The sequence below is a fragment of the Gopherus flavomarginatus genome, chromosome 24 (genome assembly GCF_025201925.1).
Source record: "Gopherus flavomarginatus isolate rGopFla2 chromosome 24, rGopFla2.mat.asm, whole genome shotgun sequence".
NCBI classification, from domain to species: Eukaryota; Metazoa; Chordata; order Testudines; family Testudinidae; genus Gopherus; species Gopherus flavomarginatus.
Window position 1 is genome coordinate 11,088,911 of NC_066640.1, and position 16,959 is coordinate 11,105,869.

A 16,959-nucleotide genomic window follows, 5' to 3' on the forward strand; every position below is an offset into this window, starting at 1 on the left:
CCCCTTCCCCTTTCTCCCACCAGCTCCATAACTTTCCTCCCCCTGCAAGCTCTCGATCCCACTGAGCTCCAGCAGCCAGACATCACTGAGCAGCCCCGACCAGGGTGGCCCTTTTCCAAACCAGGATGGTATTTTTGTCCTTTTTTTTTTTTTTAATAAGCCGCAGGAGATGCTGTTGTCCTGGTGGCAGCGCTGTGTGACTGGTAAGTATGGTGAGGTGCAAAGCCTTGAAATAAGTGGCCCGTGGGATGCAGTGAGCGAGGGCCCCGATGCTGCACAGGCATCCACACAGACAGATCCAGCCGCAGGGGGTCAGCAGACAGAAGGGTCTGCCTGCCTGGGATCCCTTTGGCAGATCATAGCTTAAGTGATGCCAGTTCATCAATTTGCACAAACCACTCCCAAATGTATGCAGCTCTGCTCCAACACGCTCCGTTCCGGGGCATGAGATGAGAGATTCCAAAGTCTCTAGCCTCATCTTCAGAAAGGGCCAAGGCCCTGAGCCACTCTGAAAATCCCGGCCATCGAAAGTGCTTCGGTTGGGCCTCCAGAAATGGAAACACCCCAAATCACTAGCCACTTAAAAAAAAATCTTGTACTGCCAGCCCAATGGACTAGACACTAGAGCATCCACTCTCAGAGCCCTGGGTATTGGCAGAGAGCGCGTGGCTCGTGGACAGGAAATCTGCAGCTTCTTTTGCCTTCTTCCATCCACAGCCAACATCCTGCCTGGGAAAGTGTTGTGTGTTGTTGGCTCATTAGTTCAAGGCTTTGCACGGGTAGCTCTGATTTGTCGGTGGCCATTGTCCTCCCCTAGCTGTTGTAAAGATTTGGTAGAGGGAGTGAAAAGCTCCTGGACCTGGTGAAATCTGGAAGAGAAACAAGTGCAATCAACAGCCGTGTTGCTGTCTCTTGCAGCTCAGGATTGCTGAGTGCTGAGGCCAGCAACTGCTGCTGAAGTCAATGGAAATTAGGGGGGATTTGGCTCCTCTGAAAGTCAGGCTCTCGGAGCCTCGCCACTGGTTACACAGATTGCTGTTGTAACCCACTGGCTGGTGCGTGTCACGGTCCCTCCCTCTGCTGATCCACAGAGGATATGGGTCTGTCACGGCTCTTAGCCCGAGACCTGAACTTTTTAGCTCAAGCAGCAGAATTCATGTGATTAGCTCTGGAGACTCCCAGTTCAGACCCTGATGTTGGCCAGGATGGCCATCGGTGCCCCATAAAGCAAACATGGGGGTAAAGCTTTTGTCACGTAAGGGCCCTGATCCAGCCAGGCCTTCAGCATGTGCTTAGATCCCGTCAGCTTCAAGAGGCCTGGGTGAACGTGGAGGGCCAGCAAAAAGGGGTAGGCACCACAGAATCCCTCAAAATAGAACATAAACGGCGCCTAGGCCTTGTGCTTCCTCCCTTATCGATTCACTTCCTGTGGGCAAAGTGGCAGGAATAGATCTTGGGGAAGAATCTGAATGAGGACGGAGGGTGGGGGCTTGGCGGTCCAGAGCGAGGAGGCGGCTCTGTGCCGTGATGGGGAAGAGGTCACGGAGGTAGTTGTAGGAGAAATTGGGCATCATGGCTGGAGTGATGTAGGCAGAGGGCGATGCCCCCCCTACGAGGATTTAAGGAGTTGAATGGGGCTTTCTCCTTGGGGAGTTTGCTTTGCAAAATGGCAACATGGAAAGCCATATCCTCAGGTGTTGTAAATCAGCATTGGTCCATTGACTTCAGTGGAGCTTTGCCAGTTATACCAGTTGAGTATGTGGCCCATGAAACATCTATCTGATGGTCTCCGTACACACCTACCTGTCTGTCTGTCGGTCTCCATACACTCCCACCTGTCTGTCTAGCTCCTTCAGCCATGGGTGTGTTCCAGCAGTTAAAAGCAGGCGATGGGGTCCTTTCCACCCCTCTCTCTCCCACACCCACAGCCTCATTTGAATTTTAAGGCATTAGAAATAATAATCTGCCCATCCGAGGAACTCTCCAGCTCTAGATCACACCCACAGCCTTTAGGCAGTCACTCGCCTTCCTGTTTTGTGGGGGTTTGCGTCATACCAATTGGCCCTGTTCCGTGCGCTGCCAGGATAGCAAAGTGTGCTTAGAGTGATGGTGGAAACAGGTCCTTGCATGAAGCCAAGGAAATGAGGAACAACAAAACCCGGGTGGGTCAGTTTGACTCCGGTGTGAGTCCGCGGGTGGAGGTGGGTTTGGGGTTGGCCGAGCTCTGGCTGTGTCATACGATCGCCAGGTGGACAAGATCGGTGTCCTCTGCTTCGTATCCTGAGCCTGATTCTCCTTGTGCTTACACCAGCACCCGTTCTTTGGCTTCCATGAATTACAGCTGATTTGCCACGGAGTAAGGGCCCCATTGAAAGCCAGCGAAAAGGCTTCCCTTGGCTTCAATGAGCTTTGTCTCAGGCTATGTATGAGATCAGAATTGGGCCTCGGGGTGGGGGGTGGGGGGTGCAGTGGCAGAGCATTGTGGGCACTCGGGGGAAGAGCATGGCCGTCCTAGGTCAAGATCGAAGCACATGTTGGGAGCTCTGAGAAGGCAGTGGGGTCTAGTGGGTAGAGCAGGGGGGGGCTGGGAGTTGGGAGTTTTAACTGTGAACTCAGACCCCTCCCAACGATTTGCATGAGCTGAGGAGCCGGCCCTCTGCCTTTCTTTTGGTTCTGTCCCTCCATCTCCTTTTGCTCCCAGGACAAGCTGGCGGGGTGGGGCCTTTGGGTGGGTGGAAGGGCTGATCTTTGTCTGGATAACATAACCAGGCATTTCGCTCTCAGGTTCCCCGGGAGGGGTGAGGGGGTCTCTCTGGTACTTGGCTTTTTTGAGACTGGTTGGGCTGGCCCTGCGGGCTGCCCATGCTACCCCCTGCCATTGCACCCTGCTCAGCAGCCAAACTCTGTCTTCCAGGTTAGAGAGGGAGCTGGAGATTCTGGAGAACGGGGACTCGGCGCCTTCCACCAAGGAAAAGCTGGGGAAGGAGGTGACAGCAAAGGAGGAGAAAGCAGCAAACGCACAGAAGGTCAGGAGGAGGGGGAGAGGGGGAAGCTTAACCCTGGCTGGCCTCAAAACCTTCCCTTAAAGAGGTCAGTTCCATTAACCCCCTAGTACCGCGGAGCCCACAATAGCAGCGGTATCTCCATGCAGGAGCCCGCCCACTGCACAGGTTGGCATGGAGGGGCTGGGGCGGTTAAAGGGATTCCCCGGGAAAGCATCTCTGACTGTTCCCTTGAGACAGCTGTGAAAGGGCAGCAGGGACAGAACCAGCTGCCTCAGTTTACCCTCACCCACCCTTGCCCAAGTCAGGGTTTCTGCTGTTGTAATGCACCAAATGGCCTTGAATCCAGGCATTTGGGGAAACAGGCCTGGAATCGGTTCACCTGTCATCGCGTCGTGCGTGCGTGTAACAGCAGGTGCCCGAGCTGCAGTCAGAAATGTCTGCACATACACGAGGCCCCGGTTTCCCGGCTGCCTTGCGCCATCGTGTGCCGCCGGGGGGTAAAATGCCACCAGATCGGAGTGGCAGCGTTGGGTCTCCACTCAGCGCGGGTGTGAGAGGCGGTGCTGCTCAGGAGTATTTTACACGTGCACGGGTGCCAGCCGTGACACGCAAGCAGGCAGGGAATAGGGAATGCAGTGCTGCGTGGCTTTATTAACAGGGGAGATTGCAACAGGCGACAACCAGCACCTCTTCACCTGAAAATAATGCCCGTCTTCCCCAGGGCAGAGCTTTGCTGCCCGCCCACGTCCGCTCCCCCAAGAAAATCCTCACACCTCAGCCTCCGTGCTGGGGCCAGCCCCAGAGTTCTGCCCGGTGTCCCCCCGCCCTGCCATCGCAGAGCTCAGCAAGGACAAGGCCTGCTGGCCAGCAGCCTGTTTGCGCAGTTCATCGGCCGCATGGCCCAGTCTGGCGTGGAAGCAGACGGTGGTTTGCCGGGGCAGCTGTGGTCAGCAGCTGTGCTCAGCCACGCCCCCTGCTGGATCAGAGTGGACACTCAGAGCCCTCCGCACGCCCAGCCCCGTTGATGGGGATGTCAGGCCTCGTGGGGAATTAGCAGGCGATGATTGGCTGGTGTTTGTCACTGGGTGGAAATCATGGTGCTGATGAAGACAGAGAATGCTGGAAAGAAGCTGGAATCCGCCTGACTGGGGTCTGCAAATCCATTTGCATTCCTTCACCACCTGGCTGGGGAGCTCGGCCCCGGGTGACGGACAAGGACTCGCTGCTGTTAGCCCTAATGGGTCTATGACACAGCAGCTGAACGGCCCTGATCCTGTCCGTGCACATACACGCTGGCCAGTTCCTCACCGTATTCCCCTTTCGAAGTGCACCAGTTCGGGGCTCTCCTTTATCTCTGGGCGCACTGACCCCACGTACTGTGATTTGAGCTAATGAGTCTCGAGCCACATGGTTAGAGTGAGACGTTCCCGCCGGGTCTGAATGCTGCTAGCTGGCAGACAGGCCTGCAGCGGCAACCAGCGGAGCAGGGGGGCCGTTTGCCGTTCTGGTGGTTGGATTCGCTAATGCGCACTCGGCTCTGTGGAGGACTCAGGTGCCACAGAAAGGCTGGGAGTTAGAAGTGTTACTTGTAACCTCTCTTTCTTCTGTTTTGCAGACTCCACTGGGCACAGCTAAAGGTGGGTTCTCTCCTGTCTCATCCATGTGATCCAATTTTCCTTCTGTCCTGGGCACAACCCACGCTTCCCTCACCTAAGAGCGAGCTCCCCGGCGCTGCTGCTCTGAGTGGTGGCCTCCTGTGCCGGAGAAGCAGAATGTGATGCCCGGGCTTTGCAGCCCTTGGTCCCACTGCATGGCTGGGCAGCGCTCGGACAGGCTTGGCCGCTGGATGCCAATCTGTGCTGAGCTTCCACTCGCCTCGCTCTGCAGGGAGTGGATCCCCAGGAGTGGGAATGGCTCCTTCCGTCACTAGATTCCCCTTTGCTTGCGTGTCACCCAGCCCTGGAAACGCCCCCAGCCCTACGGCTCAGGGTGGGTTGCTGAAGTCAGTCACCTTACCCTTACCCAACTCTTCCTTTCCTCCAGTGTCCGCTTTCCTACCCCGCTTCCCCTCTCTCCACTAAACCCAGGGGCAACAGCTATCAGCCTTCTCTGACCGCGCCTGCTTTCTGCGGGGTGAACTAGGAGCAGACCTAAGCCATGAAGGCCCATTTGCAGGGGGCAGCACCCTCCTAGGCGATGGGAAATGCCTCCCCCCAGCTCCCCAGGGCGCGGGGTCGAAGAGGCGAGCGGGATGATCCTTGCCTTTGCGAGCCCGGGGCCTGCCCCTTCAGCTGTTGTTATGAGCCCCCGTGGAACGGTCCTGGCGCGTCCCCTGTTGTGGTGGACATCATGGAGCGGGGCACGGGGCATGGCTGGGAGCAGGGCATGGTGGGGAAGGGCATCCCTTGTTGTGGTGGACGTCATGGAGCAGGGCACGGGGCATTGCTGGGAGCTGGGCACGGTGGGGAAAGGGCACGTCCCCTGTTGTGGTGGACGTCATGGAGCGGGGCACGGGGCGTGGCTGGGAGCAGGGCACGGTGGGGAAGGGCATCCCCTGTTGTGGTGGACCTCATGGAGTGTGGCACGGGGCGTGGCTGGGAGCAGGGCACGGTGGGGAAGGGCATCCCCTGCTCTGGCAGGTCACCTGGCTAGAGAAGTCACTGCTTTTCCTCCTCTTTCCCAAAGCAGAGCAGAAGATCTGCAACAGCCCCATGAAGTCGGTGGAGGGCACTGACATGATGAAGGCAGGTACGTACGTCACCTCTTGTCCCGGGGAGGATGCTCGAGTCCTGCTGCCCCACGGTACTTAGCGCTGGATGGGGGCGGGATGCCGTTGGGCTACACCAGGGTTGCATTGTCTCGGAAGAGAAAATCGCAGCAAAGCCGCAGTGCTCTGAGCAGGACTGCAGGTGTCTATCAGCATGAGTTGGGGACCGGGTGTACGGCACGGGGGTCAGGGATAGGGTTAGGGTTAGGAATGTGCAGGGTCTGGTGGGATGTTCAGCCAGGTGGGTTGAGGTTACTGGTGTCCATCACGCAGGTTTAGAATTGCAGACAGCCATTAATTTGATAGTCCATCAATACAAGTCATATGCTCTGCACATGGAACCGTTCCCCAGGCCTCTGATGCCCAGGAGTGGCGCCAGGGTTTCAGGCACCCTAGGCAGAATTCAGGGGGCAGCATTTTGTGCGCTCCCCACAGGGCGCGCGGGAGCTTCCTGTTCCACTCCCATTGCGCTGCCGAAGAAGGACCCGCCGCCGAAATGCCGCAGGCAACAGAGGCAGTCACTGAGCTGCTCAATTGCCTGCTGCTGTTTTCCGCGGCATGTCAGCAGAAGGTCCTTCTTCGGCGGCGCAACGGGAGCGGAACTGGAAGCTCCCGTGCGCCCTGTGGGGAGCGCACAAAATGCCGCCCCCCCGAATCCTGGCGCCCTAGGTGACCGCCTAGGGTCGCCTAGTGGAAGTGCCAGCCCTGCTGATGCCAGCCAGATCTTATTAGGGGCAGGCTGAAATCCACCTTGTACCAGGCAGTCAGCACTTGGAGCAGTGCTGGGTACCCAGCGTCTGGCGCATCCAAAGGGCGGTGCCCCTGGAAAACAAGAGTCACACACTTCTCATGTGAGACATGGGGTCTCCCGATGCAGTGCTGCCAATCCAGCCTCTTGTATCCAATCCTGCAGGGACCGGTCTGTGGGGACACGTACACACCCCCTGCGCGTTGCGCCTTTGGCCTCTGCTAGGTGATCGTGGGACCCGGCTCATGACACGCTGGCTCCCTTTGGAGTCAACAGAGGCTGAGGGGACTCCGCCCCAGCGGTGTCATTCTAGAAAAATTCAGGGGGGCCAGGGCTCAAAACTGAATTGGCATATAGACCATTATCTGTGATTGTTATTCTGGGAGGGGGAGTGGAAGACAGAATGGAGCCCATGAAAAGTTGGAGGAGGGGCAAACCAAGGTCTTGCAAACTGCCCCCCCCCACTGCCCAATAGCACATGATGCCCCTGCTCAGCACCTTGCAGGATTGTGGCCCTAATAGTGCATTTCAATCACTAAGGACTGTGCTGCTCAAAGCCCATTGTAGCAAGGCTTCAATGCTGGCCTCTGCCTCAGTTTCCCCTCCCTCCCAACCCACAGTCCTTTATGAGGGCTTCGCCTTGCTGGGACCCCTTATCCAGCAAGCTCCTGCTTCCTGCAGGGATCTCTTTGAGGCCTCCTGCCTGGGAGCTCTGAAGGGCTGTCACCTGCCCTTGTTCCAGCCGGCTCCCTCCCCAGGCCCTCTGCCCAGCAGCTCATCTGGCCCTCCAGTTCCTTTGGGCTTCTCCCTGGACTCCCTCACACTATACTCAGGCTGCCACTTAGCTCTTCCAGCAGTTCTGCGTCCTCCGCGCCCATCACCTGATCCCCTGCCCCATTCCTGTCTCCTGGGATGGTGGGTTACACTTGGCAGAGGCCAGGCTGAGCCCCAGCCTTTTAAAGGGCCAGCTCACCCCGTACCACTCTCACAAAGCAGACCCCACGCTTTTCCAAGCTGTATTGTCACATAGCAAAGGTGAGCTCCGCAGGTGGGTCCGACCGAACCGAACGGAACAGCGTGAGTAGATTCTATGGCCCAGACCCTTGAAGGTGCGGAGGTGCCGAACGTCCATTGAAATCAATGGGAGTTTGGTGTCACAAGACCTCTGAGGATCTGAGCCAATACTCTTGTTCTGTTCTCTAGTGGAGGTGGGTCTGTGATGTCCCCTCGAGAAGATGGTTGTCTCAGGAAATGAAGACACAGAAAATTCAAAGTGTTGGAGCTGTTTCCATTTTGCAGGGCTTGAAAAGGATCCATTTGGCACCAACATCTTTGGTGCTTTTTCACCAAAATTCAAAACAGTTAACAGAATATTTTTGTTTCCCAAAAATACTTGGCCTTGGTGGCTTTTCTTTTTTTAACTGAAAACCAGGTTTTGGGTAAATGGAAAAATGTCAATAATGATCAGGCTTAAAAATATCAGTTCAAAACACCACCGGAGAATTTTGTGCAAGACAGAGAGTTTTGACCGTGTTGAAAAAAAAAGTTTGCACAAATTTCAGTTTAAAAAAAATGACAATTTTTCAACGAAAAAAAATAGAGAGGCAAAGAATGTCAAGCCCCCTATGAGAGAGGAAAGGGGCTTTCCCAGCCCTCCTGTTGCAGTGCATGCGTGTATTAAAGTCGCAACAAATGATGGTTGGGGGCAGTTCTCTGGCCTGGTCAGACACGGTCACAGTGCTCCCTTCTGGCCTTGCAATCTAGGAATCTAGGAACAATTTTTTGGGGCGATTACTCAGTTCAGTCACCAAACCGAAAAATCAATTATTTGCCCAGTCCTAGATCTGGCTGTGAACCCAGGCTTTGAGCCCAACGCTGATAACTATTAGAAGTCCCACCCACTGCTCCTTCTCTGCAGGATTGGGTCAACTTACCCCCCGGGGCGTAGGGAAGATGGAACTCGGAACTTGAGCAAGTTTGTATCTCTGAGAGGCAGGTGGACGGGCACCTGCCCATGGGATGGGCAAAGGACAGGCCACTCCCCGGCTCACCGTCCCGCAGCTCCAAAAGCATTGCTGTGAATTTCAGTCCCTGACACTGGCCAGGCATAAAGACGACGCGGCTATTTCTGAACTGCCTCCATTGGGGCCGTTTCACACTGAGTGGGCACCGCCCACATGCGGCTCCTGGGCCAGCCCCAGCCCTGCTTTGCCAGAGCTGCGCGGAGAACGGTGGCGTGAAGGAGCTACATCTTGAGTCCTACAACACAGTAAGGTTGAGCTAAGGCCAAGAACAATCCAAGCTTTGGCCCCAGACCCTCCGCCTTCCAAAGTGGAGATATTCATTCACTACACACTTGTTACATACATGTAAACCCCCTTAATGTCAAGCGCGATCCATCCAGCTCAATTCGTTTCCAAGCCCGAGGCAGAAATGTTATTTATATAATCTGAGATGCTGTTTCTGGCCTTACCCTTTTACCCTCTTATTATTTGAAATCACACTGCAGCTGCACTTGTTTGGGTTGCCTGTTGATAGAAATCCCCTCACTTTCCCGTGGGTTGATTTCTTTCTTTCTTTGCCTCCTGCTCCTTGTGGCTTGTTGGCTCAGAGGGAAGGACACATTGACTCATAGCATGGCTCGTCTAACCCCCCCACTGCAGCCTGGCTGCTTAGATAAAGCCAGCTGGCTAATCTAAAGTCTGCTTGCAAGCCAGCACAGCTCAGCTAGGAGCGCTTAGCAGCACGGCTCTCTGTAGGTCCATGCCGCCATTCTGCAGGCGCTCTGGTGTTTGCAGGTGAAGTACAACGGGGCTTAGCAATGGTGCATGAAAGAGAAGCTACATTCCTGTTGCAAATGATTGGCTTTAGCCCGGTGAGTATGGATCAAGCCTCAGAGTCCACGGCTCCCTCGAGGAGCCACCAAGAGAAGGGGACAGAGCAGGCCTCGGAGTCCAGGTGTAGCATGTGAGAGCTGGGTACGAGGCGCTCTCAGCGACGGGGATCCAGCGGTCGAAGCGCCAGAGGAACTCAGATGCGCCCAAAGCCAGGAAGCGCTGCACAGATGCCACTGGAGCTACGGCATTTTACGCCAGCTGAGAATCTGTCCCAGGGCCTGATTCTCCACTGCCTTGTGTTGTCACGGACACCTACGCAAAGCAGGGGTGACACACTCCCAGCCACGGGAGTGGGTTCCAGCTGGGGGACTGTTTTGCACCCACTTTGCCCAGGGGGGAATAATGCCACAGAACACAGGACAGAGGGCAGTTGGGTTCCTGGGGCTGGTTGTTCATTGGAGAAGCCGAGTCCTGTGCATCTTTGATTCCTATATGCTCAATGGACTGACAGAAACAAATCCTAGATTCTCTTCTGCTGCCTGCATCCGTGTGAGAATCCGAGAGCAGCTGCTTTCCTGCCATTCTTACTACAACTGAATTTGAAAGTTGGGGTTTTTACTAAATGCACAAAACTGGAGTGAGGGTCAGATCCCTGCTCAGAGTCCTCGGCGGGGCCCGATCCCGCTGGCCATCTGCTCAGCGGAGAGAGGCGAGCTAGGCCCATCCCTCGGCTCTCTGGACAGAGAGGTGACAATGGAAGCAGTTCTCTGTCCACAATGTCACATCAGCCACCAAGAGGGGGCACGGAACAGCCCCAGAGGTAAGGGAGCTCACGGCAGCACTGGAACGGCCTGGGCACTAAGGGCGCTGGAAGGTAATGTACATCCTGCTGGGAAGGCCGTGCCTGGGACGTAGGGGCTGCCTGCCACGCACTCCTCCCTGCTGGAACGCACACTCCCGCCTCTCCCCGCCTAACATCTCCGAGCTCACCCACTGGCACCCCCTCCTCTCCATCATGCACACACCCCCCACGCTAGCTGCCTGCTTCTGAGCACTGGAGCCTCGTAGCGGGGTGGGAGACGGGGGCTGGGTTAACTCTCACTGTCCTGTTTGTATCCCAGCCATGTACTCAGTCGAGATCACAGTGGAGAAGGACAGAGTAACTGGCGAGACCAAAGTCCTGTCCAGCACCACCCTGCTCCCCAAGAATCATTGCCTGCAGGGGGTCAAGGTGTACGAGGATGAGATGAAAGGTACGGGCCCAAGGAGTGTCCCTCCCTCCCTCCCCAGGCATCCTGGAGGCCAAGAGGGAGGTGAAGGGAGAAGGTGGCTGTAGGCACTGCCAGAGGAGCGTCACTGTTGGTGGCAGGACCAGTGACCGTTCACTGCTGTCTACTGGTCCTCAGCTTTCCTGGCGACTGGCAGATGGGCCCCCTGCCATGGCTGCAGTGAGTCATTGGCACCAGCCTCTCAGGGTTAGCAGCTAACAGCCACCACGCCCTGCGTCCCCGCCCAATACCCAGCGAGATGTTGCTCTCCCGGAACCAGTAGATTCGATCTGCAAGCCCCTGGAGAACAGTAGGGTTCTAAGGAACAGCCAGCAGGGATTTGTCAAGAGCAAATCATGCCAAACCAAGGTGGGTGCACAACTGCTTGAAAAACTGTGCTCAGAGGGTCATGCTCAATGGTTTGCTGTCAGACTGGGAGGGCGTCTCTTGCAGCATCCTGCAGGGCCAGCTCTGGGTCCAGCACTGGCAATATTTTCATTAATGCCTTGGGCACTGGAGTGGAGGACATGCTGATAAAACTTGCAGATGACATTGAGCAGGGAGGGGTTGCAAGCACTTTGGAGGGCAGGATTAGAATTCAAAATGACCTTGAGAAATAGGAGACTTGCTCTGAATTCAACAGGGTGAAATTCAGCAAAGACAAGTGCAAAGTGCTTCACTTTGGAAGGAAAAATCAAATGCACACCTACAAAATGGGGAATAGGTGAGGTGATAGTATGGCTGAAAGGGATCTGAGGGTCCTAGTGGATCACACATTGTATATGAGTCAACAATGTGATGCAGCTGTTAAAAAGGCTGATATCATTCTGGGGTGCGTTAGCTGGAGTGTGGGATGTAGGACATGGGAGGTGATTGTCCTGCTCCACTTGACATTGATGAGGCTTAATTTGGAATCCTGTGTCCAGTTCTGGGCACCCCATTTTAGGGAAGGTGTGGACAAATTGGAGAGAGTCCAGAGGAGAGCAACAAAAATGATGAATAGTTCAGAAAACCTGCCCTCTGGGGAAAGGTTCACGAAACTGGGCACGTTTAGTCTTGAGAAAAGATGGCAGAGAGAAGATCTGATAACAATCTTCAAATATGTGAAGGGTGGCTGGTATACAGAGGATGGTGATCAGTTGTTCTCTACGTCCACTGAAGATAGGACAAGAAAGTAATGGGCTTAATCTGCAGCAAGGGGGATTTAGGTTCGATATTAGGAAAAACTTTCTAATTATAAGCAGAGTTAAGCTCTGGAACAGGCTTCAAAGGGAGGCTGGGAAATCCCCGTCATAGGAGGTTTTTAAAAGCAGGTTGACGGAACCCCAGTCGGGGATGGTCTAGCTGGTCCTGCCTCAGCACAGGAGGCTGGTCTTGATGACCTCTCGAGGTCCCTTCCGGCCCTGCATTGCTCTGATTCTCTCTCGCGCGTTGGAGAATGTTAGATAAGCGCTTTCATGTCCCGGGGTGGCCCCAGGAAATGGAGGAAAGATTCATAGGATGCATGACATAGTCTAGAGTTGATGCATAGACGTGTGTGGGAGGTAACATGATTTAGGTCAAAGCTGTGTGGTGCCATGGCTTGGATGCTGGACTCTGGGTCCAGTTCAGTCCCTGGCTCTGCTACTTAATTTGTGCAACCTGGGGCAAGTTGCTTTCCTTGCCCTGTGCCTCAGTTTCCCTAATGTGTGAAATGGGGTCTCATAAGACCTGACTTCCTAAAATGCTTTGGGGTCTGTGTTACCTTGTTTCTCGTTAAGAGCCTCCATGACTGCAGATATCTTTTGCCTTTTGTGTTGAGCCACCACATCAGCTGACAGCCGCTTCCTGGGACTGTGAGCGAATAGCAAGAGGGTGGTACTAACTATCTGAACTCCTTAATGATTTGCTGCCTGCAACCTTCCCCTCACTCCTTCCCAGTGTGGCAGAAGCCCCGTGGATTGCTGGGCAAGGCAGCTGAGGTGTGACGGGAGTGACCCAAACACGTTCAGACTCTTTCAGTCAAGTGCAGCTGGGGTCTTGCTTGTCGCCCGGCGGGTGCAGGGAGGCATTGGGGCTGAAACAAGCGAAAGCGCCTTTAAAAGTCACTTGGCCCCTTGTAGCGTTCTGCAGATGTTGGGGGATCGGTTTACAATCGATGGGCAAACACAGCCCCATTTTCAGTGAACGTCAGTCCCCGTGAATGGCTCTTACCGAGGGTGTGCTGCGACCTTTCCTGTTCCATTGGTAACGGACCCTGGCCCACACCTACTCCACACACTGGGCTTGGGTGTGTCTTCTGCTTCAATAGGTTTGTAACAGCAACTCCACGGGATGCCGACAGGAGCTCTGAGCTTGGGGCTCCCCTGGTTTGTAGGCTGCTCATTTTACTCTGATCTGGTGCTTTGGGTTTCTCTCCTGGCCTGTCCCACGAGCTGTGTGTGGGTTGCACTGTTTCGCTGCCTCGCATTATTCAGGGCAGCAGTCGGCGAAGCAGCACGCACCCTTGGCTCCTGGAAAGAGATGCACCAAGCTAGCCACATAATAACCAGCAGAGCCACCTTCCATAGGGACAACATGTCCTCACCCCCATGAGGAAATCAAACCCAAATGCCTTGGTATGGAGCAGTCTCGCCACCTAGTGGCTACGTATACTAATCTCAGGGGTGGGGATTCTTTCTTACAGATGCCCCAGGTCGTCACCCCTGTACTGAGGATGATCTGGGGATGTATTCTAGCTGACCAAATCTGGTTTCCTGTTTAAAGAGTTTTTTCCTTTGTGGGTGTGATCCACCCCAAGCACTGCTTTACAAGCCTTTGGTTCTCTTCACCTGACTGTAGATGGGGGGTTACTGTGGCTCATCCAAGGAATAATTCCCTGGACGGTAGCAAGTGCTGACCTGGGAGTGTCACTGGATGACAACTGCTGTTTCTGGTGATTGGGTCGAGGGTGCAGCAAACAGCAGAGTGTGGGGCGTGTCTGCCTCTTTGAAGGGCTCAAAAGCTGCCTGATCCAGAAGGGGAGTTCTGGGTGTGGGTCAGATCCTAAACCAAGTTGCAGCCAGCTTCAGATGGAAGCGATAATGTGAGATTAGCTCTGTAGGTTCCTGCCATCTGAAACCTAAGCCCCCAGCCTTGACTTGGTTCCAAGCCTTCGTCTCAGCCTATCCCAGATCCAGGCACCACCTCTCATCTCTAGATCAGCCTGGCACATGTCCCCTTGGCCTTCCTCTGAGTCCTCACTGTCTTCTCTGTCTCTCCCGCAGTGGTGCATGCAGTCCACATGGAGGATGGAGCCCTCGAGAATGGGGTGCAACCTCTCAGCTCCTCCGAGGTGGACGAGCTGATCCACAAGGCAGATGAGGTGAACCTGAGCGAGGTCTCCCAGAGGGACTCGAAAACCAAGGAGCGTGAAGAGGCCAAGAAGGAGGGTCCCGGGAGCAATCTGCCCAGCCAGAAGACCACTCCCCGGAAGGAGATCACTGGGGTGCAAGCCAAGCCAGTGGACAGCCCAAGAATCCTGGCCTCCAGTGAAGGGGCAGAGCCTAGCAAAGAGCAGCCAGTTACCATGATCTTCATGGGCTACCAGAACGTGGAGGACGAGGACGAGACCAAAAAGGTGCTGGGCCTGGGGGGCACCATCAAGGCCGAGCTGGTGGTGATTGAAGATGCCGACAACAAGCCAGCAGTGGCCGGAGCGGCAGATTGCACGGGCAAGGACCACGCCCCGCCCAACGGCAGCACCGTGGAGCCCGTGGCCACCCTGCCACAGAAGGAAGATGGCCAGGTCGGGGAGATGCCAGGAACCAACATCACGGATCCCAAGGGGGCCGATCAGGACCTAGACATGAAGAAACAGCGTTGCAAATGCTGCACGGTGATGTGAAACATCTGCCGGCTCCATTGTACAGCCAAAAAGAACTGCCTTCCCCACCTTCTGTTGCCCCATCCCTCATAGTTCCCTAGGTTTCACCCACAAACTCCAAGTGACACAGGATTTTATTTACTTAACCAGACACAACTTCTTTTTCTTAAGAGATTGGGGAAACAAATGCAGTGTTTGTAAAGTGTATAATAGGCAGCACCATCTCCCGGCCGCGGCATCGCTCGTCTGACGTCCGCTTCCATGCAATACGCCACCGGCGCTGAATATTATATTTATTATACACGCTTATTTTTCCCCCTGCCTTTGTCTCTCCCCCCCACCTCCCACTCCCCTGTGCCATGGTGGGGTGTCTCAGAGATCCTCAGCCCACTGGGGATGGCCATCACAGAACTCTCCTGCCTGTAGGACTCCCGTTTTTTAAATTTTACTGATGGCTTTCCCCCTCGTTAAATGACACCCTCCTCTGTTATCCAAAGGATGCTGGAGCTGATCTCACTGATGGGGGGGCTCAGGAGAGGGTCATAGGACTAAGAAGCCTCCTTAGATGGTTCTTCAAGAACTGGCTGTTGTTAGGACTTTTTTTCAGGCCTTCTGGAAGGGGAAGGAGGGAGGCCACCTACGTCCCAGCACTTTCTCCACATGTCCTGGTGTCAACAGGCCACGGTTTAGAAACACCCTGGCCACCTGCTCCAGCAAGACAGAAGCTCCTGTATCATCTTGGTGAGGCCACAGCCAGCCGACAGGGCCCGCCTATCCAGCGACAGCTGAACTATCCCCCTCACCCTGGGTTCGTTCCGATGACAGGTCTGGGGAAACCCAACAAGGCACAGACACAGCGCCCCAAACCACAGGTCCAGAAGAAGTTTGAAGCAGAGGTTTTGGCCGGCAAGTGAGCTGCTGGGCCGAACTTAAATTTGGCCCAATCGTGCTGCTTAGAGTTTGTAAGCACTGACCTGAGCCTTCAAACCAACCGCAAGAAGGACTGTTTCTGCAGCAAAAGGAAAAGGACACTCCCCGGGGAGGAGACCTCTGCAAACGCATGTGACGTACCAACACAGCTTGGCCATGGTCCGTGGGGGTGGGCTGTGAGATGGACCTGTTGTTTCAACACCTAAAGTTGATCATTCCTGTGGTGCCAGGGGCAACGCTCAGTTCCGGAAAAATGCAGCAGTGTAAAAAATAAACAGGTCCCTGCTGGATTTCTAGGCAGCAGAATCGGTCATTCCGGAGTCACTCATTCTCTGAAGGAACTTCTCAGTCTGGCACTTACAGTGGTGACCACAAGCCTTAAGGTACTTTATTGACCCCGCTGGTTTGAATGCTGGAACCGGGGCCTATCAGCTCCCACACCCCTGTGATGTCATGTCCTCTGCTGGTTTCTACAGAAGAGCAGCTCCTTCATTTCTTAGCTGGCTTTTCTCTGCTGGAATGACAAGGCCATGACAGGGCGAGGTGGTTGGAAGGACATTGACTGCGTTTCCCCTTGCATGAACGTTTCCCTTGTAGACACCATGCCGGTAAGGATATCGGCCACTGCGCTGTTGACCGAGATGCTCCCAGCCCTGGACGGTGGGTGAAATTGGAAGAGGTTGGCCCAAGTCTCAGCCAGCGGGAGACGGGACTGCTCGTCGGGAGTTCTGGAGGGTTGTTCTGGACATGTTCATGGTCATTAAACTGTGGAGCCCTGGTTAGCCACAGGTAGGGCCCTCGTCCCCTGTCAGCACCTCCACCCACTCAGCACCGGCAGCCCCATAGCATCAGTGCTGTCGCCTTCCCAGTCCAGGGCAGCCCTCCCACGCAACATGCTCATCTGGACAAAGTCTGAGCCCTCCAGTCCCTGGGCATGTCCTATTGCTGCACGGGTGGGGGCATTATGATTCACCTTTGGCATCACCTAGTGGCATTGATGGGTCCCCTTGAGTCAGTTGCTTATTCAGCACATTTGGCCCTGGCAAAGCAAAACGGTTTTCATTTTGGGGCCAAGGAGCCCAGCAAGGGACCCGATAAATGGCTCTGAAGGGGTGCAGAGTTTGGCAGCTGCCTCAATTGCTTGGAGACACCCCTAAACCAGACCCCAGTCCTGCCCTCCTTGGAACCTGTGCAGGCCTGCTGACCCCAATGGGGTTGCACCGGCTGTACCTGAAAGCAGAATTTCCCCCTCCCCCAAGTAAAGAGATGGGGCTGGATTTGACTCTCGGCTACCCGCTGACTGGTGTGCGTCCACCCCAGAGCTTGGGGGGTCACTCACAGAGGTTTCCGCCCTCAGAATATCTCTGTTATTTAACTGTGTCCTGCTGAAGGAGGGCACCTGGTTTTTAAAGCAGCGAAGTGAGTGGTGATGCTTTGCTCGGCTCAGAGCAGGAGCAACTTTAGTTCTTTTGCTGCTCCTGGTTCGAGTCTGTAGCTGGCCACTGGGCCTCAGCCACCGCCAGGGAGCTTCTGATTCTTATCCGGGCTGACGTCCGTTCT

At 55.1% G+C, this 16,959-nt stretch overlaps 1 protein-coding gene across 3 annotated transcripts in view; it reads left to right on the forward strand.

Moving 5' to 3' along the window:
• The window catches only part of PALM (paralemmin), a 68,606-nt gene extending 52,296 nt beyond the window's left edge, over positions 1-16,310 (forward strand). For 2 of the 3 annotated variants that reach the window (XM_050934150.1, XM_050934148.1), the window contains exons 5-9: positions 2,915-3,026; positions 4,621-4,642; positions 5,694-5,753; positions 10,479-10,610; positions 13,871-16,310. In XM_050934150.1, the coding sequence (XP_050790107.1) occupies positions 2,915-3,026; positions 4,621-4,642; positions 5,694-5,753; positions 10,479-10,610; positions 13,871-14,490 (946 nt within the window). In that variant the 3' untranslated portion in view covers positions 14,491-16,310. The remainder of the gene's footprint in view (positions 1-2,914; positions 3,027-4,620; positions 4,643-5,693; positions 5,754-10,478; positions 10,611-13,870) is intronic. The other variant, XM_050934151.1, reaches the window with a different exon arrangement.
• The last annotated feature ends 649 nt before the right edge of the window (positions 16,311-16,959 follow it).